This window comes from Neodiprion lecontei, chromosome 6 (assembly GCF_021901455.1).
Source record: "Neodiprion lecontei isolate iyNeoLeco1 chromosome 6, iyNeoLeco1.1, whole genome shotgun sequence".
NCBI classification, from domain to species: Eukaryota; Metazoa; Arthropoda; class Insecta; order Hymenoptera; family Diprionidae; genus Neodiprion; species Neodiprion lecontei.
In genome coordinates, this window is record NC_060265.1 from 29,619,531 (window position 1) to 29,645,397 (window position 25,867).

Consider the following 25,867-nt stretch of genomic DNA (forward strand, 5'->3'; position numbering starts at 1 on the left):
GAAACAAAATTTTATACTCTTTCCTCGATCCGATTTTTATGCGTCCGTTATTTTCGACCTAATTTTATTTACCGATCGATCGAAATCGCTGCGATCCACATCCCGAAACGGCTGCAGGCTATAACCGTGTATTGCATCAAAGATGGCTGTATAGATCGTCTGCTAAAACGTATAAACAGAGTATTCAACCTCTATATATAAAGAGCTGATGTTGCTGACGCTCGCACGTGCCTCGAGATAGGATTAGACCGACTGTCCATGGCCCGGATGATTTTATTTTCCAGGAAAAAGAAGCGCGAGAAAAAGAAGGAAAGGAGATGGTACGAGAAAAAATAAGAAAAAAAAACAATGCAAAAGAAATTGTAAAACCAAAATAAAAAGATAAAAAAAAAAAAAAAAAAATCACCGACGAAGAAGATACGCCTGCACTCTATTTATATATCTATGCAGTATTTACGGTCATCCGAGCGAGAAGCTGTGGAACTTCTATGAATTAGGTTCTATTTCTTCTCTCGACATTTTTTTTTTTTTTTTTTTTTTAAACATGTGTGTACATATGATATACATACGTATATATATATTTGTCTACCTAGTTCTTTCTCTCTTTTGTTCGCTTTTTTTTTATACCGTTAAAATTTACAACAAATTCTTCTCCGCAGCGGCGACGAAGAAGGTAGGAAGAAAAAAAAGAATTTTCGGTAATAAAAATTGTTATCCTTGATCTAGAATGCCATGAAACGACACGAACCGTTGCTTTTCCTTACCTACCTTCGTCAATTTTTTTTCCTCCTTCTTTTTATATCCAAACAATTTTACTCACGAATCATTATTAGTTCACGGCTAAACACGTGAGATTCTAGTCATAATCCAAATCCCCCGCCCCTGTTTCATACGTAGCAATATTGCATGCATATATATATATATATATATATATATATATATAAATATTGTTTTTTCGTTCGCTACGTGCAAACCAGCGTTATTGCTAAATGGAATGATTTTTTTTCTCAACTCACCTCTGTCCGCTGCTGTAACCTCTTGTTGAGCTCGTAGAGGCGGTAGTCAGGCTGGCCAAAGTACGGGGTGTGCCTCCTGAGGACAGGCAACGATCTGTGAGATCAGACCGAACGGTCATGTTAGGGTGCAGTGTCGAGTGTGTGAATTTTCGTTTATTTTTTTTTATAACCCCCCGACATATCTTTGTTTCTTCTTCCAAGTGTGTGAATAAGTAAGTGATCGCCACGGGTGTAAAAATTGTTGATCATTAGAATACATATACATATATACTGTATACACGTACAATCGTACAGTGTATAAACAAGGTAAATGACTTTGCTACAGATATAATGAAACATCGAGCGAGAGAAGGCGAAGGGATCGGCAAATGAATTTTGAGAGTGGATACTGAAAAACATCGAGTTCCTGTTATTTTGCATTTCATTCTTTGTAGTTTCTTCGCCGAAACTCAATTTTACTAAAAATGATTTTTTTTTTTTTTTTAGAAAAATACGAGTTTTCAACTCTTGCCCCTGAAAAGATGAACTTGCGTTCGTAAATCCCACCGATTCTAAGGATCTTCGAAATTTTGTCAAGTAAATCATTTCTCCCTGTAGAAAACTTCCCACAGCAAAAACTGTAGCTTACAATTTTTCAATGCTTGTCCATTGCACTTTCTCTTTCCCTGAATTTCTTGCCAAACAAACTATTTAAATCAGCATCGTTCGTAATGTGTGGTAAATTTTCATCAAACCAAGCCTGTAAATTCCAAAAGGACGACGATTCCCTTTTCTTCGTCATAGAATAATATCGTAATTGGAAAGCGTAGATGGTTCACCATCGATTTTCCACATATAAGCTCGGACTCGGATTAGTATTTCCGGATTAGTAGTTTCCACGTTGAGGATATCGCGGTACGCGATTGCGGTTACATCTCGTTCTTGTGCGCCAGTGCGCACGAAGTGCACGAGGCAAAAAGGATCGGCAATCAGTAGGTAAAATTACGAAGGACGTACGTTACGCGAATGCACGGTGCAGGGTGCGCGGTATGGCGTGCAAATGAAATCCATATATATATCCAATTTCTTATCGCGACAAAAGAGGGGCGGCCAAGAATGCAGAAGAGAAGAGAAGAGAAGAGAAGGGAAGAGAAATGGAGGTCCCAAATGCATCCGCGGAGCTGCTCTACTCCGGAGTCCTCTGCCGGGAGCAAGGACGAAACGTGTTTCACGATCAGAGGCTACACCTACACCTACACCTACACGCCCGTCATATTCTACCTAGGGACATACCTGGAGTTTGTACACCACCTACGGAGAATATGCGGAACTTGAACGCGCGGAGAAACTTTTTGGACAGCTGTGAAATATGCACTTGGGCACGATTTATCCTGCGTTATTAAAGAATTCGCAAGGACATGCGTTACACGTACGTGTATGTATTAATAAGTAGTCCCACGGATGTGTATACATATAAGATGCGTATCGTATGGATTTCACGTCAAAGAATGCAGCATAGCAGAGTATTACGGTGTAATACTTTTTTCTTTCTTTTTTTTTTTCAATATTCTACCGCTTGTACTTATCGTGGTCTTTATACACGTACTTGGGTCATCATGTGTAATGTGCGCATACGTATGCATAAAGGTATGCAAACTTTTCCGCGAATATTGACGATTCGTATGGCCACAAGTTTTACACGGTAACCTCGTTAAATTCTCATCGACCTGATTAGTCAGCGTTAAAGAGAAATGAAAAAGAAACACCTCCGTTTTCGTTGGTCAAAGGTAAATTAAGTTAGAGAAGAATGCGAAAAAAGCCAAAAGAACAACGTGCGTTTAATAATTTCGTGACGTGTTCGCGATTAAAGGCAGGATTCCGAGTGTCGTGTAATATTACTCAAAACAAAGATAAATCGTGGATAATAGTTGGCGATTATATGTATAGAAGTAAAAAGAAAAAAACAAAAAAAATTGAAGTGACGTGAAAACAGTAATCCGCCGAAACATCAGAGAGATGTGGGTTTTGACTTGAAACACAACGACCGCCGCACTTGCGATAATCCGAATTGACATATCAATTAGAAAAGAACAAAAATACAAAAAAGTATAACGTAAAGTGATGATCAATTAATACGTCTGCCGCAACATCGGCAAGGGGGAGGGGGAGGGGAAGGGGGGGGTGTTTGTTACTAATTAGGGATGAGAGAATGAGATTGTTGTTTCGCATTAATGCGTCCGGCGTCACGTGAGATACGAGAAATACGTACCCCTACCAAGGTAGGTGGGTATAGTTGTTACAACTAACGCTGCGAGTACTCGGGGATCATTAAGGTGGGCGGTGATGTGATTAATGGCAGGTGGATATCGCTAATAGGTGCGACTAGGAGTCCCTGCCTCTGCCTCTTCCTCTACCATCCATCCATCCATCCCGTCTCTTACATTACACAACTTCGTCTCTTCTAGCGAGAGAGAAGATGAGGCGCCGGATCGTCTTTCGCCACGTTGCGTCAGCAGCGTTTCTTGGCTGTGTCTGTGTTTCCGGAATTAAGACATGTCCGCGAGGTAACGTACCGAATCTACGTATTATCGTGAGGATAAGAAGAGGAAAAATCGAAACTTGGAACACTTTCTTCGTCGTACGACACGAATTGTATACCCTGAACACGATGATTTCGCGTTACGTGTTTAATGGTTTAACGAATTTCCTCCGTGTAAAACGATACTATGCGGTCTTGGAAATATTACACATGGACACGGATGACGAGAATACAGATAAGAAGAAAAAAAGAAATTAAATTGACGAAAAATAAGGCGAGTCTATAAATATGGCTCATACGTGTATACGTGTATACATATCGAACCGCCGCGATGATGTCCTTGCTGATTTTTCGCTCAGTCTACGGGACTAATATAATCTACCTGCCTGCCAGCCTACCAGTAATATTGCAATATTATACCTGCCGACTAATAGAGCTCGAACTTCTCGTCGTTTGACCTTGAATATTTTTAAATATTTGAATAAATTAGCTAACCTCGCGCGACGACGACAACACCTCGTTTTGTCTGATCGGCGAGTATACGTGCGTGAGACGCTTCGAAATAAGATTTCACGTGCTTGTACGTATGAGAACGGTGAGAACGAGAAGAGAATCTCTGACAAGAGGACCTTGAATTTTTACGTATACCAGAACCGATAATTTGGAGAAATTTATTTTCTCAGTATCGGACGGATCTGACGACGCGACGATTAGGAAATTATCGATAAATTATTCCAGGCTCATTGGGATTATCATATTACATACATGTACGTCGGTATGTCGACCACGAGCAGTGACAAATCGTTCTGTTATATAATCGGAATCTAAAACGAAGCCTGGACCAGGATTTCTGTCGTTCGTCTTTCCTACCAATACAGTCTCGACGATGTGTGAAGGTTGAAAAGTAAAATGAAAACGCGGCAGGACGATCCCGGTATCGAAAATTCGAGAAATGAGAAATGTTTATTAATCCTACAAATTTCATAAAATTTATAAATCCCAAACCGCATTTCCAGGCGCGATCTGAAAATTCGCAGACAATGCAAGTGTAAAACATACCGTAACATTAAAAATTCCTCGCTATACGAATGTGGAAACGCCGGGCATCGATTGAAATTCGTTAGAACCGTACACAAGGTGACTGAAAAATTTTCGAGAAAAAACTTTCACGTCATTTTCAAATTTTCCAGTACCTAGAACCTGAATCGTTCAGCATATTAACTCCATATTAATTAGTTTCAAATACAATTCGAATCGAAGAAAGATACGATGTAAAATAAAATCAGTTTGAGCCGATCTCTTTTCTCAACGAAAAAAAAGTACTCTCGTTACACAAAAAAAAAAAAATGATTTCTAATTCCCAAGATATAAAATTTTTTTCCAAAAAAAAAATTAAAAATTCCCCGACAATTCCGGGTTTTCCAGGTTTTCCAGGTTTTCCAGGCGTGCGGCCAGCCTGTCGGACATTGAGCCCGCGGTAATGAGGCGAGCCGCGGGTTTGCCGTTTAAACGAGGACCCCCGTTTGTACGTAATGCCGTAGCTGGGCTGCGACACGCTGGTAAGAAATCAGCTGACGGCCAGCTGACGCGTTGAGAACCACTGCGACCGGTGGGTCGCCTCAGATTGGGTTCATGGGGAAGGGCGCAGCAGCTCTCCTCCCTCTTCGCCCTTCGCCGCCCCCTCAGTCCCCCCTTAACGCCGCCCTGCGGAGGGTGTTATTAGGGGTTGCTCATGGGGTGAAAGTGCGATCAATGCCTGCGAGTCATGCTAGTCCTCCCTTCGAGTCTCGGCTCTCTCGCTCTCTCTCTCCGTGGCTATGTGGTATAACTGCTGTGTAGTACATACTACATCCCCGTATGTATACATGGAACGCTTGCCCTGCACCTACGGGGTGCTCCTTGCAAAATCTACTCTACAAGGGAACCTGATTTTCATTTTTGCGTTAGTATCGGTCGAAGATTTTTACCTAATCGGTATAACGCGAGGTTCGAATTCGTCTAGCGTTCATTTCGAAGGATGCGCGTTTATCGGGAAATTGATCATTTTTGATGAACCGTAATGAAAAAGCAATGTATTATATCGGTCATATATTGAAATGTCAACTCCTTGCAAGGCGATTCTAAAATTGATGAACAGCGATTTTTGTCTAAACGTTTCGTTTCGTTCACTTTAGTCAATAATTAGTACAAGCCCCATCACTCATTTTTATAACAAGACAATTTCTTCAACGGAATAAAAAATGTTATCTAGCCTGATCGACGTTCCATATTTTAATATAGCTGTTTTTTTTTGCACGTACAAAGCGGTGAATTTTTCAGTGGGATTGGAATTCGACTAAAAGCCCTTAGAAAAAATCAAACAAAAAAAAAAAAAAAAAAAGATGTACAAACTTCATTGCAATATCTTTCAGTGATGCAGCGAGTGGGTCATTTTGTAACGATAATTCACTTGGAACGATGCACGTTACATCGAAATACTGATACGGAAAGATAATTTTTTTGATAAGAAATATATACTCTCCGGTCGAGACTTCTTATCAACTACGCGCAATAAGTCATTTTACGTAAAAGTTTCGATCGGCTGTTGAAAATCGGGCGCATAATTTATATTTGAAAATTTCACGACGAGTGCAAATATACAATATGCATCACAGTCACGTAACAACGTGAACTTTGCGTAATCCTTCAAATTCAAAAAAGTTCCTGTACTCTTCCGTCACTGATATCGAATCAATATATCCTGGCTGCAGTGTTGCGTGCAGAAATTCGGAATGACAAAATGCGATACAGCGAGAAACGGACGCGTCGCTGGAGCAAAGTTTTGGTTTTGCGGTTGATGTGTAGAATGTAGGTTTGGTCAGCAGCGTCACCGAGCCTTCTAAATCTCGGTATTCAGCGCGGTTTCGCGGCTAGAAACTTTTGGAAACGCGTTGCGGACGATAAACTTCCGTTGCATGCGTTAAATTTTTTACATTAACTTTGGAAAAGAAAGACTGTACCGTAAAACGAATTTCAATAAATCATAGAAGCGAGTTTTGCTTCGTTAATGAATTACCCACAATTAGCCTAAACCGAAGTTTCTATCAAGTTTACGATCATTATAACAGGTTGCATTCCATAAGCTGACATGTTTTTTTTTTTCAAGTTGTATTTGTCTAATCGAAAATCGATATCAGCTGAATCGTCTAAATTTCATACACGAACGGAACAATTTTACGATTTTTTTTATTGAAATTAGCCAAAACTACACAGATTTCATATTATATTATTAATTACTCAACTATATCTACAAATAATCGCGGTTTTTAATTTTCTTGTTACGTAGATACGTATAATATACCACCAAGGTGAAAAATTGTCGACAATAAAGCTCATCGGAATTGGGATTCGGTTGCCGAATCTGATCATGTACCCTGTTCCTCACGTTTTCGACTGGCGATTAAATCCGACGCATCCTCAATTGGACGCAACTGAAAGAAGAAGTGAACGCGTATCGCTGATTTCAACCCGATAGCAACGAACCAACGGAGCGAGGTGTTTGTCGCGTGTTAGACAGCTCGGCGATGGCTAAAGGAGCCTGGGGGAAAGGGGGATGGACGGTCAGAGATGCATGTGGGTTTGGAAATCAATCAGAGCGAGATAGAAATCGCGTCTAAATCACCCTGGCACGACCAGCGAGTTCGTCGCCAGGGGGATGGGGAGGCTTATCGCCCGGCTTGTATGTGCTCTATATAATATACCATGTACTCCACACACGCACGCGCACATACATGTGGGTATAAATACGTACCAAAACATTAAACATACCATGTATGTGTGTAAGTGCAGGGTGTTCTATTAAATCGATTCCACCCCGTGGTATTCGCTCAAATGTTAAACGGCATCGGTATCCTGCAGGTATTAGATTGAATACTGTTTTCTTTTCCTTTTCCTTACCCTTATCCTTTCGTTACATTTTTTATTTTTCATTTTTTTATTCCTTCTCTACCTTTGCTTTAGAATTAAGTTCTCCGTATTGACGAAATATCATTTTTATACATAGCTGGGAAACTACGACGATTCTCAACTATCGAGTCGTGAAAAAAAAAGAGAAAAGAAATCGTTCAATCTCGAGATTATTATACTCACGACGCGCGAGTGTAAACGTCGTAAAGATACGGAATACCATTTAAACACTCTTCGTGTTTTTATTCTAATTCTCATTGTGCCGCGGTAAGCAAGAAAATACCGCACAGTGCCAGGAGTGAAGAGAAGAGAATATAGTTATGTAAGGTAATGAAGTTAAATAAGAGAAATTAACGTCGTAATGATAATAAAAGTAGAAAGAAAAAAAAAGGAAAAACAAAAAACAAGAAAGAATATGCAGCGTTGATATAAAATAGTTCGACTAATGCTGGTAAAAATTGATACTGTACCCACATTTGTTGAAAGAAAAAGAAAAAGAAAAAGAAAACAACAACAACGTCACAGCTCAGTTGAAACACACTGCTGATTTTTGAGTAAAAATATTCGAACCCGAGTGATAAACCGATGAAGAGAATCAGGCATTGGAAATTAACATAATGCGTTATACTACATCGGCATAGAGAAAATAAATCTATCCGATAGATTGATCAGTGTAAGAGAGCGTGGTAATTGAGCCACGCGACCAGACAGCAACAGCATCACATCCCTTATAAAGGAATCAATCGGACCGCGGATCCGGAGATCAAGATTGAGTCATTATGCCGTCTTAAGGAGGAGAGCCTTCGCCGCCGACCTTGTCTAAGCGAAATGTAAATTATCCTCAAGCTCGAGAACAGAATTTTAATCCCGGCTGACATAAGTTAGGTGGCGAACGCAGCAGCTTCTACGCAAGTTTCTTACAACATATTTCAAAGGCAACGAAATATATTCTCACCCACAGACGCGCCATTTATACGTCATTAGGTAAAATATTCCACCGATTGAATTATAATTGAACAGTCGTTGTAATGTTCGTTGGTAATATAGTTTTATCGAGTTTCTAACACTTAAATTTTAGATAAGATTCACAGACGATTCGTTATCAAATTTCGTGCAAATTATTTTGCATCGAAAATTGTAGGATTTTTTTTTTTATTTCGATCGAGAGTAGCGGCAGAAATTAATATCATCCCCAATTCAAGCTGCAGAAATTATATTGCAAATCAAATTGTTCTTGCAACAAAGATCCCAACTTTTTTCTTTTTTCTCTTCCTTATAAGATATTGTTTCAAATGCAATATCCTTGCGCGGCAACAATTTTCGCGAACATTGTACAACGTATGAAACCCAGTCTTTAACCGGATGTAAATTTTCATCATCGTTCCTCCGCAAGTAAAGCTTGTAGGAAAAATATAACGTTTGCCCGAAAAAAGCGTTGAATAAAATCTATCGAACAAGGGAAAATAAATAAATAACAACCGAACGAATAAGAAAACGGAAATTGAAATTTGTCCAACTTCGCAACCTGCGTTATACATTTTTTACAGACAGAAACGAGCGGTGCCTAATTATTTTCCACCCGTATTGTAGATATGACAAGGGATACATCTCGCGAAGACGTCGACCTCGCACGCTGCTCATATATTATTGGCAAGACAGAAGCTTCGGTTCGCAAGCTAGGCCATGTAGCTCACCCTCGTCTTACTCCCTCCGACCACATTTTGCGGAAGAACAGAGCCGTCAACGCCACCGTCGGCGACGAGAGACGAGAGACGGTGTTCGGTGATATAATTTCACTTACATAGCCAAAGTTCCCCGGCTCATTACCCATCCACATATTCACGTACGTACGTATCACACCGTACACGTTCTAAACAAAAGTAAATTATACATTATACCGTATGTCTGTATATGTGCAGGTTACGTGCAGACTGAATATCTGCGCAACGGAAGAAAAATAAGCGAATGAGGTCAAAATAACCGTTGTATTCTCCGTTTGTTTCTTTATTTTATTTCATTTCCAGAATTCGCAATGAATCAATTTCGCAATGAATTCTTTAGTCGGTACAACAAACACGACTGCAGTTCTGTATTGTACGCAAAATTTGTAACGATAAATGTATACGACTGACCTTTTAGAAGGAAGATAGATATTTAGATAGAGAGAGAAAAAAGGAGAGAGAGATGGAGAGAAACGATTTTGTCGTAGTGCAGAGCAACGAAGAAACGCCGGTTGTTTTTGACCAAAGGACGGAATTAGCCGTCGACTCTACCGCCATAAACTTCTAGTAGGTATACCCTTCGGAACCCTAAATCGCTGCCCGATGTATAAACATCGCTTGCACGATGGTAGCAGCAGCGTGGCGGAGTCCAAGTTTAGAATATCTAGACCTAGAGAGAGAGAGAGAGAAAGAAAGAGAGAATAAGAGGAAGAGAGAGTCCGCCAGCTCTGTGGCCGCTCGATTCTACACTAGGTGAACCAAACTCCGTAGAACGCGTGTCTTCCTATCAGGGATCCGGATGAGAATTGAAAACAAATAAATTAATCCGAGGCGAGAAACTAAATGGAATTCGTTGCAGCCCATTAGCGCCATGTGTCGAGATTTCTTTGAATTCGTAGATATCGGGTCGGTGGAAGAAAAAATAAATAAATAACAAAAAGAAGGAACAACAGAAAATTAGAAAATTCTGTGATTATACTCGTTGTTTAACGTTGCAGGATGAGCTTCAATTTCCGAACGTTCGTTTCGACGAGGCTATGAACTGACCGATTGTAGGCGCAATATTGTGTGCCGTGCTTACGCTTGTTCCGCAAAACCATTAAGTTGCTGCAAGAAAATTCGGAAACTCCATTTCATTTTCAGCGCCGTGCCACATACTCGTATCATTATACTCACGATCCACGAGTACATCCACTTCAGTCAGTGAAAACATTAAAGTTCACGAGTATTTGGTTCACGTCCGACATAACGCTTCAAAATGTTCAAATCATTCCTGCTTTCGGAGTAATTGACAAAAAAAAAAAAAAAAAATTGGTAGTCTTGTCTAGGCATTGGATGTAATACATATTTCACCACCAGCTACAACCACGTGTCCGTGTATGGATGGATACACAGGCAAAAGGTTGTGCTGTGTACGATATCGGCCACGTACAGATATGTACACATAGGAGGCACATAATTACACGCGTCCATATAGATAATAACGGGGCACGTTGCTATTTATTGTTACGTCGATGTAGGTATAGGCACAGGTATAGGTTGGTAGGTAGGTAGGTAGGTAGGTAGATAGATAGGCAGAGGCAGGCAGGTATAAGTCGATAGGCGTACAAGGTGCTTGAATAATGTTAAACCACTCCAAGCACACAGGTCACCACGTATCGCGTATCATACGTTTATTAAAACGCACGGTGCATCGTTTAATAAATTACGAAGGCGGACATTTGAACTCTAAAATATTTCTACTATATCACTATGATTGTTATTACTATCATCACCATCATCATCATCATCATCATCATCTTCATCATCATTATCATCATCGTCGATTAATGATTATTATACTTTGGACAGTAGGGTACACCCTATTCATTCTTCCGTACGCACGAACGTTAAGCTGAATTTTAATTAAGCTAAGTTTATCAATTATTGACCTTTTTTGGTTGCATATCCGTTTGATCCTTGGTGCTAAAATTACCGAAAAATAAATTTCTAGTGTCTAACCCTCTAGCTATTGGTTTTAGTCATCGAGAAAATCACAATTTCTGCCGTAAATTTATAATTTTGTAAAATAAAAGGGTCAACAATTGGGTCTAAGCGTTTCGATAACTGTTACACTTACGTTACAAGGTATTGTAGAAAAAATAACCTTGTAATTCGAGGAGAATCATTTGAAATGCGTGTCGTTACGAGTGATTTTTGATTAAGTTTATAGTTTCACGGTCGAATCTCTGTCTCGTTTTCTCTCATATTCTCTCTCATAAAGGTAGCTAGAGTGGGTATACGACTTATATAGACTCATTGTCAGACATACGAGTGAGATGGGTGAATAGAGAGAGAATGGAGGGAGGGCGGGACGGGGGAAGGGATGGATACCTCATGCCGGACCCGCGTTCCTTGCATCACTGAAACTGGTTTTCACCTCCTCGCACCGAGAGTCGGAGGGGCTGCTGCTGCTGGTTATATTGCCGGTAACCTGAATGTAGGAAGTTGGGCTTTGTGGCGGTGGCAACACTTGTTGTATAATATACCGAGGGCTCAGCCGTTGGCTACAGTTTGTTAATACTCGCGCATGCACAGCTTGTACCAAGCAGGCAGCCTTTCCCGCCATAATGATCGTGGTATCGTACACGCGCTGCTGCTGCTGGTGCTGCTGCTGTTGCAGTGGAAGAAGAAGATGAAGAAGAAGAAACTCGTTGCAGCTCAACGTTTTCGTTATTCTCATCGTCGAAGCTCAAGTACTCTTCCACTCGACGCATCGATGCATCAAAATTGTACGATGTAAAATTCACTCGCGACGAAAATATTTGATAAACTTGACGAATCGTCGAGTTCAATTCGTCAAGCACCCCTCAATCGCTCGTAAGGTAATCTTCTTCGAAGAATATTTCCAACTCGGCTGTATTGTACTTTTAAACTTTGTTCCGTACGTAGGAGATTCGATACTCGGCTCGTTGCGATCGAGTTATAATCGGCTCATTGCCGCGTCGGTAATTAGTCGTAATGCGACTTCCGAAATTCATATCCGACAAGGCAGCCGGCAGCTGAAGTAATTACGTGAACAACAATTATACGCTTATAATATAACGTCGTTGCGCCGAGCAGAACGAAGCAGTTGGTTAGTTACTTAGTCAAGTATTGGTCGCAATTAATAAAGTACTTATAAGTAGGTATCGGATTGCGGGTGAAAGAGTTATCGACGTTGACGTTATGATACCCCTGCCACCGTCAAGTGTCTCGAGAGTTTTTAATCACTCGACAAGATCTACTCCCGATAACAGGATGGATCTCTCAACCGTTTGAGGAAGAAAAGACCGTGAAATCGTAATGTTCTCTCCAACCCGAAGAAGAAGAAGAAGACGAAGGAGAAGAAGAATGATATGAGGAAATCATCTGGAGTGTCGATTTTAGAGTAAAAATTAAGAGAAGCGAGGACATTTTCGACTCGAAGAAGAAAAAGGGTGACGAGGGAACGGAAACGAAACGAAATATCGCGTATAACGGTAACCCAAACTGTTCAGGCTGATGTACCAGCTCACCTCTTCTTCCAGACGTACATCCTGCAAGAGTTATGATTTAGCGCAGAATAATCGGTGAGCGGCAACTAGCGCTAAAAATACCCCCGAGGTAGTTCTGCACCCGCGTTAAGTCAGCCTCGACGCGTTACTTACAGCGAGAATTTCAATTCATTGGATTCGTTTACGATATAGCGAACCGTAATAAGCGACCTGGACACGTATCGTTAAAAATCCAAGATCGTAAAATAGATGCACGTAAAATTTGAGAGTAAGTATTAACCGACCTGTGACTGACAATTTCAAGCGAAGTGATCCGAAGTGTGAGAAGGTTTCAAGCAAGCCAAAAACTGCCAAGGTTCCAACCGTCACAGTGTAGTAAAACCCTTCGGAAAAGAAGCCGGTGATGAAGCCGACCGTGAAAACGGTCGTTTCTCCAACGTGAACTTGACTTCATCGCACCAGTACGGTTGATGAAATTTGTCTCGGGATGAAACGAGCAGCCTGGGTCTGTGTACCAGGCGACGCGAATGCAGAGAGAGAAGAAGGAGAGGATAGAAAGAGGCGGATACACGCACTCGTAGCCGACAAACAAGACTCCAGAAACCTGTGGGGAATTGGGTAAGGCATTGTGGCCTGGAGGACTGGAGATCCTGAGCGGCAGGACGAATGGATATTGGTGCACGGCACGAAGCCGAGAGCGCAAACGTGTCTGTACCCAACGCTGCTGCGGTGCAATGGTACTGTTAGCGCTGTTAATGACGAGGCTTCTTCTCCTCCATCCTAGCGGAGAATCTAGCAAACGGTACATCATCATCATCCGTGCGATGAGCCACGGGCTGTCCGTCCGTTGTGTGCGAGGTATAAACGTGAGTCGATAATTTACGCAATTGATCCAAAGGCAGCAGGTAGCGGAAAGGTATAAGGAGGTATACAGAGGTGGATCCAACTGACGTTCGAGGTTCGTTGGTACAGGGTGGTGTATCGGTGTATCTCTCTCGAGAGTGCCACACAGTATTAACAAAGAGGATCCGGTGTTGTTAACTACTCGTTAAACTTCACCACCACCTCTTCTTTATTCGAGATCTCAAACGCGGACTCACGCGGTCAATTGGGGTTGGCAAATTACTCGGAAGGTTAAAAAGAAGAGGAAGACGACGATGACAGAGACAAAAAAACTAAACCAGCCAGTTTTTACCTCTGGCTTTTGGGAAAAGAATAATCACGCTTCGTACATTCTCGCCGAAATGAACGGTGTTGCTTTCAATTCTGGGCACACATCAAGCGCCGCATCCGTCTCCTCTTTTCTCGTATAATTTAAAACATTTATATTTCGAAGACGTAGTATACTGTCGGAATATAACTGTTCCAAAAATCTAGGTTTCCTTTTAAATTAACAAACTGTACACTCGTTGAACGATTCCGACACCTGCAGAAGTCGAGAATGACTTTTGTGTAGGTAGATAGCCGAGGTGGCTGACTGACGACGACGCTTCTCCGATACCTGTACAAGTACCCGAAACACGTATACACGTATGCGCGTATGCGCGAAGGCTGAAAGAGAATAGAAGCAAGAAAAACGGATCTCCGAGGAAGAGAGAGAAAAAACGAGACAACGCCGTGAATAAATAATTAAAAAAAGAAAAACAACAAACCATCTATGAATAAACAAGATAAAAACGAATGCAAAAAACAAAAAAGTAAACTCTCTTCTCCTCTCCGATGTCTCGCAGGAGTTGATCTCCCCGTTCGCGTCGTTCGCTTCGCTCGCTTCGTTCGCTTCGTTCGCTTCGTTCGCTTCGTTCGTCGTTAGATACACGAGGCACTGGTTATATATATATATATATATATATGCATGCCTGTGCACATACGTACCCATATGTACGCGTCTGGTCGCTGGTATTACGCAACCGAGTCGACCCGCGCGCGTGACGCCGGGTCGTTCTTTTTTACCGATCTTACCCAATCACCTGGCTGACAATTGACGTATAGTAGCCTGCGTATGTACACACATCGACGCATAGACACGTAACCGTAACGTCTGCGGATGGAAATTTTAATATCTAGCAGTAGCGGCACGACAATGAGCTTCGGGATGGTTTTGCGGAATTTCTCTACCCGTTGCAAAGCGGAATTGATTGAATTTTTGGGCTCAGCTAGGACAGCAGAATTTGGATCGCGACATTATACTCGGCGTATAGGTATTGTTGATAAGTATAATTAACCGAGGAAACAAACCGTGTTGTGAAATTTTCATAACCGTACAACTCGCGTGTATTCGCGACCTTATACCATCACTCTGCTTTGCTGGTTGGGCTACTACATCGCGAGTAAAACAAGTCTCCGTGTGTGTACGGTAATTAGGATAAATACACAACGAACATACAAGTACGTACACGTGTGGATGTGGCATGCTTTTGTATTTTTTAACTATACCGGGTGGTTCGATATGCGTTTCGTACAACATGATTTTCAGTTCCATCATCGCAGCGAGCGGTTCCCGCGCTTTTTATACCTACGTATCTGCGTAGGATAAAACTTACGATCCTCTCTACGAGTACACCATACCTACACTCACGCGATATGTGTAAATAGATATGTATAAACGTACGCTATATTTATAAACCTCTCGATGACACATGCAGCGTCAAATTCGCGATGCGTGCATCAATAAGTACTGGCCCGTGTATACGCGTAGTCGAAGAGTAGAAAATATAATAATACACCTCTACGCGAGATACCTGCGACTGTATATGCTGTATATGCTGTAGTATGTACCTGTACGTAAGCACATGGACTATGTACACGACGCGTACCCTGCCATATTTCTTTTTCTTTACTTTATTTCATTTCCTTTTATTTTTTATTTTTTTTTTTTGTTTTTTATTATTTTTAAACTCTTTTCATTATCTTCTTCGCTAGGCGTACGTAGGTACATATATCCATGTACATATACGTAGGCTATGTGTCTACTCGTTGCACGCATAATGGACGTTACGTATATAATACCTACCTATATCCCATACCGTACATTATATACGATGCATAATGCATGTACCGACATGTGACAATCGCCAAGTAAGATACATCGTGTAATATTGGACGACGCTTGTACAGTTCCTTACAATTCACAGGTGCAGGCTAAAAGTTGAAACCACCGTTTCGGCCTCATTTATTAGAGATTATTTCTTTTTTGCCTTTTTTTTTTTTTTTTATCAATTCCTTTCTTTTACTCTTAATTTAACGGGGGATAAACGTAGTAATCGATTGACTCGTGTGACTGAAAAATATATCATACGCAAGCATAATAACACGATATTTACTCTTTTCTGTTTCTCAATTTTCTGCGATAACCTTCCCCCCCCAACTCTTACAAGATGGATAAAACGTTTTCCTCTCTGCATTGAAATGAATTCTCATTATTCTTCGTCGATACGAGTAACCTGAACGACTAATTCCAAGTTATTCACCTACATCGGGTATAAAAAGTATAAGAAAGTGTTGAAACAGAGACAGCAACGGGATCGTGAAATTAATTAACGAAAAATAATGAATCTTCCACGACGTACGTAAAACGCATGGGTTAGATCATCCGCTGGTTCGTATCTTCGTATCGGTTTGTTCGTCGTCGTTCGGTAGTATAATAGTTGGTACAAGTTTAAATTCGGATCAGCGAGACGGGAGTCCGACACGCGGGAGGGCGAGAAGGTATTTTTATCAGTCTAAATATAGGTAAACCTCCTATACGGATCCTCCCCCCCCCCCCCCCCCTTTCCCCGCATACCTATACAATTCTCCTACGTTATACATATGCACGCATATATGTACCTTACACTCGCGTCGATGGGGGAAACTTGAGCGTTCGTTACGTTATACGTGCCGCACGATTATACGCGGTATGTGTTTCCTGGTAGGTATTGACCAACTTCCGAATCCCCGTGACTGCAATGGCGGACGACGGTATTGTAACGATCTTTTGCTTAGCGTACCCAGGGATTCGTCGAGAAAAATGCGGGATAAGTTCGAAATTCCATAAAATTCCATCCGATGCGCGAAAATTATCGAGGGGTTAGGCGGCTGGCTAGGTACAAATAGACGGTCAGAATGTATTCGAAGAAACGTTATAGACGCATATTTATATATATATACTTAGGAAAAAAAAGTGGTTTAAAAATAAATCAAAGACACGACTAAATTTCGAAGGAATTCTATACTGGCCAAACGGCCCCGGATTGAAATAGAGAGAGAAAGGGAATCGCTGCCCGCCAAGAAATACGACGTGTGAGAATTATTTCGTGACGTGCTGAGCTGAGAAGATGAAGACTAAGAAAAAAACGAGAAAGAAAGAAGTAAGAGAGAAATGAGAGGGGAGTGAACAAAAAAAAAAAAATGTTAAAAAAAGAAAAATATTTAAATAAAAATACCACGTACCAAGTGACGAAGAGGCAACGAAAATTAAAAAAATTAAGAACGATTTTCTACATCCATTTCAAGTACCTTTACACGATGGAAATTTTGTAGGAGATTCGTCTCCGTTCGGGGGAAACGCTTTTTTTCAAATATTATTTTTTTTTTTCAACTCAGTGTTTCGCTACAATCGGAAAAGAATGGAAATTTCGTAAAGCTGCATTGCTGACCGCGTATAGTTACCTATACTTTACAAAATAAAGGCAAAAAAAGAAAACTTACTTTCCCACATTACACCCGTGACCATAAACTCTTCGATTGCGTTAAACGATAAAAAAAAAAACAGTCAAAGACTGCGTAACGACTGCACACATGTACCAAATTAGAAATTTTCCTCAAAGGAAAGCTCGACGAGTCTTTTCGTTGCATAACGTATGTCTGTAACAATGCAAACGTTTTACTCGCGCGACGTTATACCCCATTGAAGAAAGAAAGAAGAAGAAGAAATAAAAAAAAATAAAATAAAAAAGAAATCAGTTATCGTCACCGACGGACGGCGATTAATCATAAAACGTTTCGTCGGTCCGCAGCAGCGTAGGTATGTATACCCCCCCCCCCCCCCCCCGTCTTCTCTCCGCGGGTTTGAACCCGGCCAAAGCGATGGGCACGCGTGGTGCGGAGTGAAGTTGCCGGTGGTCGAATGAGAGAGATATCTCGGTGCAGCGACTCCTCGCTCCCTCATTCATATATCGAACTGGTCCAGAGGGCATGTGGACCTCGACGAGGAGAACGCGAAACTCGTATAACGACACAATGTTAAACGCGTGGTTGCATGGATGGTGGTCCTGCGACCCTGCTTCAACTCTTGCTCGAGTTAAGCACCCTTAACTCATTTTCTACGCAAGCTTGTAGTGGTGGAAAGAGCAGAGTATTTGCAGCTAGTTGTTTTAAATCGATTTGAGTTGTCGCGATACGATATTTTTTACCATCATGTCGCGAGTTCTTCAAAATTTTCTTATTCGATCGGGAAGCGTCGTCGTAATTACTCGTCTGTGACAAAATTTTGAGGGATTTTACTAGACAATGGAAGTAAAAATTGTTGCGTACAACTCGCCGTATTTGACATCCCCTTGATAATTAATTCGACGAAAGGAGGAGGATTTTGTAAAAATATGGTCGGATCGATGAGCGACAGTTAGAAATTAAATGAAAGTATGATCTTCAATTGACGATTATCGACAGACTGAATCTTTTTTTTCCCTCTCCACAGAATTAACAGCAACAACGATAGAACACAAGAATCTCCATCGAACGGTTGTTTTTGTCCATGATTTACAATGAAATAAGTCGATGAATCGATACTGGATTACAGATTCGGAATGAAAATAAAAGCCAAGTCTTACGACAGACTTCCGTGTATAGAATGGCACTTGTGTTTTATCCACGATGTAATACGTACCAACATACTATTAAAGGCACATAAATAAGGAATTAAATTTTTTATACACAGACTGTGAACCTAAGAAGGTACAGGGCGGCGGTTTTATTTTTTTCTTTCTCTTTGTTCACACTGTTGACTTTTCCAGTTTCTTTGACGCTCAATCGTGGGAAACGGCACAGCGAAAACACATAAAACCACGCTCGGACAGGTGTGGATACTTCCAATAGAACGCGAATCTCCTTTTTACACAGTTTTTGCACCGTCGATCCTTTTCCGATGTTTGTAAGTGACCCGTAGGCACGCACTGCTTCGCACTGATAATGTAAAGCGATATTCTCGCGTGGGTAATTGAGAGGAGGAGATACGCAAGACGCGAGTAAAAAAAGTAACTGCAGTCACGACGCCGACCTAGTTTTCTGTATTTGGTGTCATCAACCGCGTCCAGTTTACTCTGATTTTCTGCACACCAGCCTTCTTTCAGCAACGGCACGCAGCAGCGGCGTCTATGAAACGATTTGCGAACCTTTCGAGTTGGAACGAATAAAATTAAATATTCTTCATTGTTGATATGATATCGAAGTCGAGGAGATTGCGGAAGAAAAATGGAGAGACTCAAGCGACTTTGTTAGGGGCTCTGATTCCTGTAGCCAAAAACAACACGCGTGTCTCCGAAGCGAGACTTTCAAAGGTCTCGAGCAAAGTGCAGCGGAACGCCGATTTCATCTTGTCTGCGGTCAGGAGAATCACGTGGGAACGTAATCAAAGATGGGGAGGAGGAACCGAGATGCCGAGGAAACCGTAGTAGACGCGTTTTCGTCGTGGGAATATATCTGCTTCTTATTCTTCTTCTTCTTCTTCTTTGTCGCGTGGCACGTAAAAAGAATCTATAACCCCGACCGTGAATAAAAAACCTGCTGCAGCAAGGTTGTGAAATCGTCGTAATTCCTTCGAAGAAAAGCTATGGGGATAAAAAAAATTCAGCCACCATGTGCGAAAAAAAAGAAGAAATTCTCAGATTTTTTGTTGTTGCTTTTTTTCGCCAGCCAATTTTATTACAAACTGCATTCATAGTCAGGAAAATGATAACGAATTAACGATGAATTGTCGAACAGGGAATAGTAAAGGAAAGGGGAAAAGGGAAGAACGAATGTAAGAGGAATGATAAACGCGATATTATTGTCGCAATTGTTAATTGGGCGAGAAAATAATATACCGCGAATAAACGTTCGGGTAAAAATACAATGCCAAATAACAACTTCGACACCCTGTCTCTGTAAAGCACAAGTTACAACGAACAAAAATCATTGGAACGTCATCTCCATCTTTTTCATGCTGAAGAGAGAAAGAGAAAAAAAGAAGAAGAGAAACCACGACCAAGGGTGGGGAGGTGGATTTGTCGAAAGCATCCGAAAGTAAAAGGTCGTTGGCTCTCCCGTAATAACGATAAAAAAACAAATATATATATATATATAGTGGTACCACAGAAGAGGAAGAAGTCGAGAAGAAGGAAAACGAACTAACAATAAGAAGGAAAAGAGAAAAAGAGTAAGCATGATAAGAAAAAAGAAGACGACAAAAAACAAACAACAACACCTATCTCTTTCAGGAAGCTTCTCGCGTATATAAATCCGTCACGGTTTGATGATGGATGGTTTCGGTCAACCCCCCCTGCAACCCCCCATATAGCATCTTATGGCATACGCGAATGACGCGTCCCCCGCTGGTACGTAACGGATCGCGACCATAACAGTTGACCTACCCACGGATGAATGCCGTGTGCGTATGACATACCATAAGGAATGCGGTGTATAATTACGTATGTAATAAAAAAAAAAAAAAAATAATCTCAGTGTGTATATAATACATACGGTGTATAGGTATTGATAGCCGAATCGTTCGGTTGATAAATGGATGAATTAATTGTCGAAGGATATTTTTGAATTCTCTCATCTTCAACAAGTTTGTTTCACACCCTGATTTTCCCGGATCAGAAGAAGAGAAAGAAATGAAATTCAAAGAAAGAGAAGATACGATCGCTGTGACGTGTAATGATATGTATAAATATATATATATATTTATACACACACATGTACAAAAGCGGTGACAAATAATTAATCTCTATGCCCGATACAATGAGAGGCTGTTTCAATTCCTAGAAACCATCATCAATCCTTTCTCGATCGTGCGCACTGCACTCCGTGTGTATAACATACGCATATACACAAGTATAATGTATAGCGGTACGGTACAGAAGGTTGTATAAAAAGAAACTGGCCGACTGGGCTTAGGTGGCTACAGATCGGTCGAAATAAAGAAGAGGAAAAAGAAAAAAAAAAAAAAGAAAGAAAGAAACAAATGTAAAATACCATCGATACATAACCCGCGGATATATTTGGGGTCTTTGAACCGTTGCACAAGTCATTATACCTTATACAGAAGAGATAAATAATCGGAAACCAGATTCTGGGCAATTATTTCAGACACGATTGCAGCTGTGCGTTGTGCGTGAAGTTGATTTCCGATGATATACGAGTGGAATCAAAACTGGCATCGAATCTCTGCAACGCTTCGGAGTTCATCCCTGATATAATAACAGAAGGCAACACTTCTGGACCACCACTTCCGAAGACGAGTATCCGAAGGCGGCTGCATTCGCGTCGCGTCGGAGTTCCCACAGGGGCACAACACCGATTTACGCGCACGGCACGATGGATGACAAGAAGAGGAGGAAGGGCCCGAGGGAGGGAGGGAAAGCTGTACCTGTACCGCATAGAAGAGGGGGAGGAGAGAGGAGGACGAAGGAGGCGGCCTTGAGAAGACACGAGACGGTGTCCATGCAGCGGAGATCGAGAGGATAATAAGACGAGCAAGAAGTCGAGGTATGTATGAGAATAAGAAGAAGATGAAGAAGGAGAAGAAGGAGGAGGAGAAGAGACTGGCCATCCCGTGAGTCGAAACACGAACGAACGCGGAGGCTGCGGCACTCACTCGCTTCTTCACTTGGTCGGATTCGTTATAGGTTGGCAAATAGACCCGATAATGTAGGTAAGGTATAACAACACGCGAGCAATAGAGATCGGAGTGCGTTGCGGTGGTTGGCCCGAAAACTACGAGCGTCGCCGGGTGTAGAATTTCATTTTTCCATCTGACAGCTGGATTTTCTTCAAACAATTTGAGAAAAATAAACCACAACAACAACTACTCGAGAGATAGAGATAGAGAGAGAGAGAGGCGGCACAGAGTGCACATCATCGTGACTTTCAGTGAGTTCGTTGGACCCGCTGACCGTGGTTTCTCGGCCCTTGAACGTGGTGGATCGAAAACTCGAACGTGATAAAACGACGAAGACAATGAGAACAGGTGGGTGCAGCGACTTTCTTGAGTATCCAGAAACAAGGTTCGACCCGTTAATTCGCACGAGGCTGAAGTTGGTAACGTTAGGGTAACGACAACGATACATCGGGTGAAAGAATCGCTGATGGACAATTTTAGAATGACTTTCAAGGTGTTGGCTTTTCTTTATATTCAACTCGTAAGGGTCCGAATTTAAAATTAATAATTTTACCTGAACACGCATCGTTGCCGACTTCATCCCTTAATATCGAGACAAAGAAGTGATCTTCGCGAAGAGAATAAAAAGAGCAGATTTTCATCAAAACTGCAGGGAAATAGCGATACGTCTGGTTTTTCATTTTGGTAAAATATACTTTGTAAAATGCAAAATTGACTCTATAAACAGTGAAAACCACTGTGTGCAGAGTAAAATCTGCTACATTTGTATATACCATAAAATATAGTTGACGCTAGTATTTTTTACGAAGAAAACCTGACGTGTCCCTCTTTTCCAGCAGTTTTAAGTAAAATCAGCTCTTTTTCTTTTCTCCGTGTTAATTGTTTGAATCACCACAAGAAGCGTCAGTAATTGATATTTTCTCTGCATCATGTAAATTGACCGATCATCAGCGTTAAAGAATAACAATGTTGCAATCAAGATTTCTAAATGTCTGCACGTTCGTAATAGTTGTGACGTAACGAAAGAACAACGACTGTTATCTTCAATGAAAAAGTAAAAGATAAATTATTTCTATTAAAAAATTAACACAGCATGCAATATCTGTTTTTATTTCAACCTAATACACCGACAGTTAAGACAATCGTCGATCATCAATGATCACGGATCGTGAGACACCCGATGAATTTATTACACCTTTGTATCTGCCGAGCTGAGTTAAGATTCGCGACACGCGCGTAGCCGGTGAGGATTTCTCGACTCTGGGAGACAGCCTGTCGCGATTCAAGTCGAGACTATCCGAAGAAGCAGCGTGGTGGTAAATTGTTTTGTTTACTTAAATCATTCCGTTCTATTTTATCTTTTTCTTCTTTTTTATTATTTTTTTTTTTTTTTCTTTTCCTTCTTTCGTTAATTAAATTTATTTACAATACACAACGTACGACGTAATATACATTATACAAATCGATCGAAGGCGACATGCGACATCGTTTTACGACTGAATCATAGGTGAAGTTTTATCGGGAAATAATTGACTGTATAAGGCGTAAAAGCAAGAGAGAGAGAGAGAAAGAACAATTTACGGGATCTTGAATTCGAGTAATTTAGCTGTTTCGTGTGTATCCGACGATTCGTAGATAAATATCTATTTAATAGACACGCGCGTGGGCACAAATTGATTTCGTACAGTAGAAACGCGCGTTGGCGACACGAGAAGAGTGTTTCGGTGAAATTTATTACCGAACGACCGATCGACCAACCGCACCATGCAGCAGAATCAGAGAATCATTGCATTCTCGACGTGTATAACGATACGAAAGAAGAAATCCCGAGGAGAAAACTTGTATTCGCCGATTAGTAAATGTCTGGGCGTGCGCGTGTGCATGTACGAATGTGTGGACATACGACGGAAAGCTCGGTAATTACATGTTATCAGGACAAACGTACGTACAACGCGTAATGTGTATCACCTCGCGTCAAAGTCATCGGCTGCCGCCGAGGCTTGAACACGCTTCTGTCAAAACGGCATTGCCGGCTGCCTGCTTCCTCCTCGCAGTACCAATGACGATGATAACTGAGAAGCGGAGATTTCAATCGGCTAATAACTCGGTTACAACACCGCCGTGTAATACCTACTACACAGTAACTAATCACAGGTGCTGTCTAATTAATGACGGGGATCAATTAATTTTACATTCGAGATCTCGCCGTGTCGATTATACTCCCCAGGGTGTGTAGACACCTTGGTGTTTGTGTTTGTAATAAGACATGCCAAACGGTCACGGTCGTGTGATACTCCGTCTTGATTTACGGTCTTACTGACCAACCTCAACAGCCACTATCATACGCTTAAACGTCTTTCATATAGTTATAAAATAGCTGGATAGATAGACAGATAGATGGATAAACAGATACAGATACGTGGTATAAAAGTAGATACAATTCGTTAACGATTTGCTATTCATCGTTGGTATGTAAAGGTGACGATTAACGATCGTTGACATTTACTTTTACTTCGTCGTTGTGTATATTCACGTGATGCGGATCCTCGCGAAACGATCGTTACACCTCTATGTTCGTCTACCAGTAGATGGGAGATAAAGGATTGATTAGTTTCGTGAAAAATCGTAACAGATCTAACCCGATTACCGCTACGAAATCCTGACTATCAAACAATTCGCTCGATTTCTCGCAATCGTACAACCCTCGTGTTCTCCATTGAATTTATCGCAAGCAAATGTCGAAATTCAGTGAACTGGTAACATCGAGCTTCCCAATATACTCGTAGGGACAACGTGTATTTGAATTTGCACCCGGTATACGTCGTTGGACAAGGGATTAAGTCCAGGCAAGAAAAGAAGAACAATATCTCGAGTTCGAAGAAGAAAATCTATCCGAAATAAGACTCTAGGGTTAGGTAGGGACAATGCTGGCAAATTTCTACCTGTTCGTAAGAACGCGCACCTGCATCGACCTTGGGGTGGTTTTTCCACGTTTCCAAATACAATGCGGAAAAGCGATGAAAAGGTATACCTAGAGCGAGTGTACGAATATCAACGGTATACAAATTAATAATCCATCTAATTCTGTACGAAGTTTTGCACGTAACGAAGTAGTGATAAATCGTGATAAATGTGATAAACGTGATAAATTATCATGAGAAAAAAAATTGATAGAATACAAAGTCGAGTCAGCGTCAAAATGGTATGCTCGGTTCTCGTCGTATGTCACAAGGTGGCTGCCTGCATGTCGCGATGAGCCGTTTAAGACAGACAAGAGCGCGATGAGCGAGGGAGGAGACTGTCTCTATTAATTTTCAACAATTAATAGACCGGAGGTGGCCATTTAAACCAATTTATACGATTTCTCGAGACTATGGAGTGAACAACGCGTCAACACATCCACTGTCCGTTGAACGTCCGACATAATCCCGTGTCCCAAATTCTTCGATGAAATCAGTTCTCGAGATACGTTAAATTCCTTCGACATTAAATATATTTGCACCACATCACACCGAAACGTATCGATATTTCTACCTACCAATGTTTTCCTATCACTCAAGTGGGTATAAAGTATACTTGATCACATCGCGAGGCCCGCCAAATAAATCCCTATCTTTTCAAACGATCTTTCCAACAAGGCGATCCGTAATTTATCAGTTACGATAGCCTTGGCCGGCATCCCGATAAGAAGAATCTAAAAAACCTTAATCTACGGTAAAAAAAAATCTGCTCAAAAATTGAAGAACACAAAGCGAATCCCCCGGTATAAACGAAGATAAGACGAAGAACCCAAGCCACGATCGAGTCGCGTAAATCCGTGAAAATTTCACCTCGCCAAAAATAAAATTGCCGGTCGCAGGTTGCAGCCGTTGCATACTTTGGATGGTGGTCGGAGAGGCGGGGGGGAAAAAAAAAAAAAAAAAAAAGACAGAGCGGCGTCAAGAGTGGTCGAAAAATTGCACCAAGCCGTATGCTGGGAGCACCCACGCCTTCGCATTTTTGAGCGGTGAACGAACGGGGGCGGTCTTCGTTTTCGTTTTTATGGGCATACACCGCGATGCCGGAGGGCTGGTATCTCGTTGGCGGGGCGTCGGCGTCATCGTTTCGCCTTGAACCTGTCCGTTGCATTTTGCTTGAAATTTAATCTCCTGGATATACATGCACATTATATACTCGGTCGACTGCTGCTGGTGCAGGAGCACCACCGGCAGCTAGCAGTCTGACACACGATCTTGACAACCGCGGTTATGCATGCACGTGCTCATGGTGTACGGCGGATCGTAATTGCAGCAGCA

The 25,867-nt window shown here is 41.4% G+C and overlaps 1 protein-coding gene across 1 annotated transcript in view; it reads right to left on the reverse strand.

Moving 5' to 3' along the window:
* Positions 1-25,867, reverse strand: part of LOC107220665 (LIM domain-binding protein 2) — a 106,017-nt gene that overhangs the window by 12,796 nt on the left and 67,354 nt on the right. Inside the window, exon 4 of the mRNA XM_046744084.1 lies at positions 1,017-1,110. Coding sequence (XP_046600040.1) covers positions 1,017-1,110 — 94 coding nt within the window. The remainder of the gene's footprint in view (positions 1-1,016; positions 1,111-25,867) is intronic.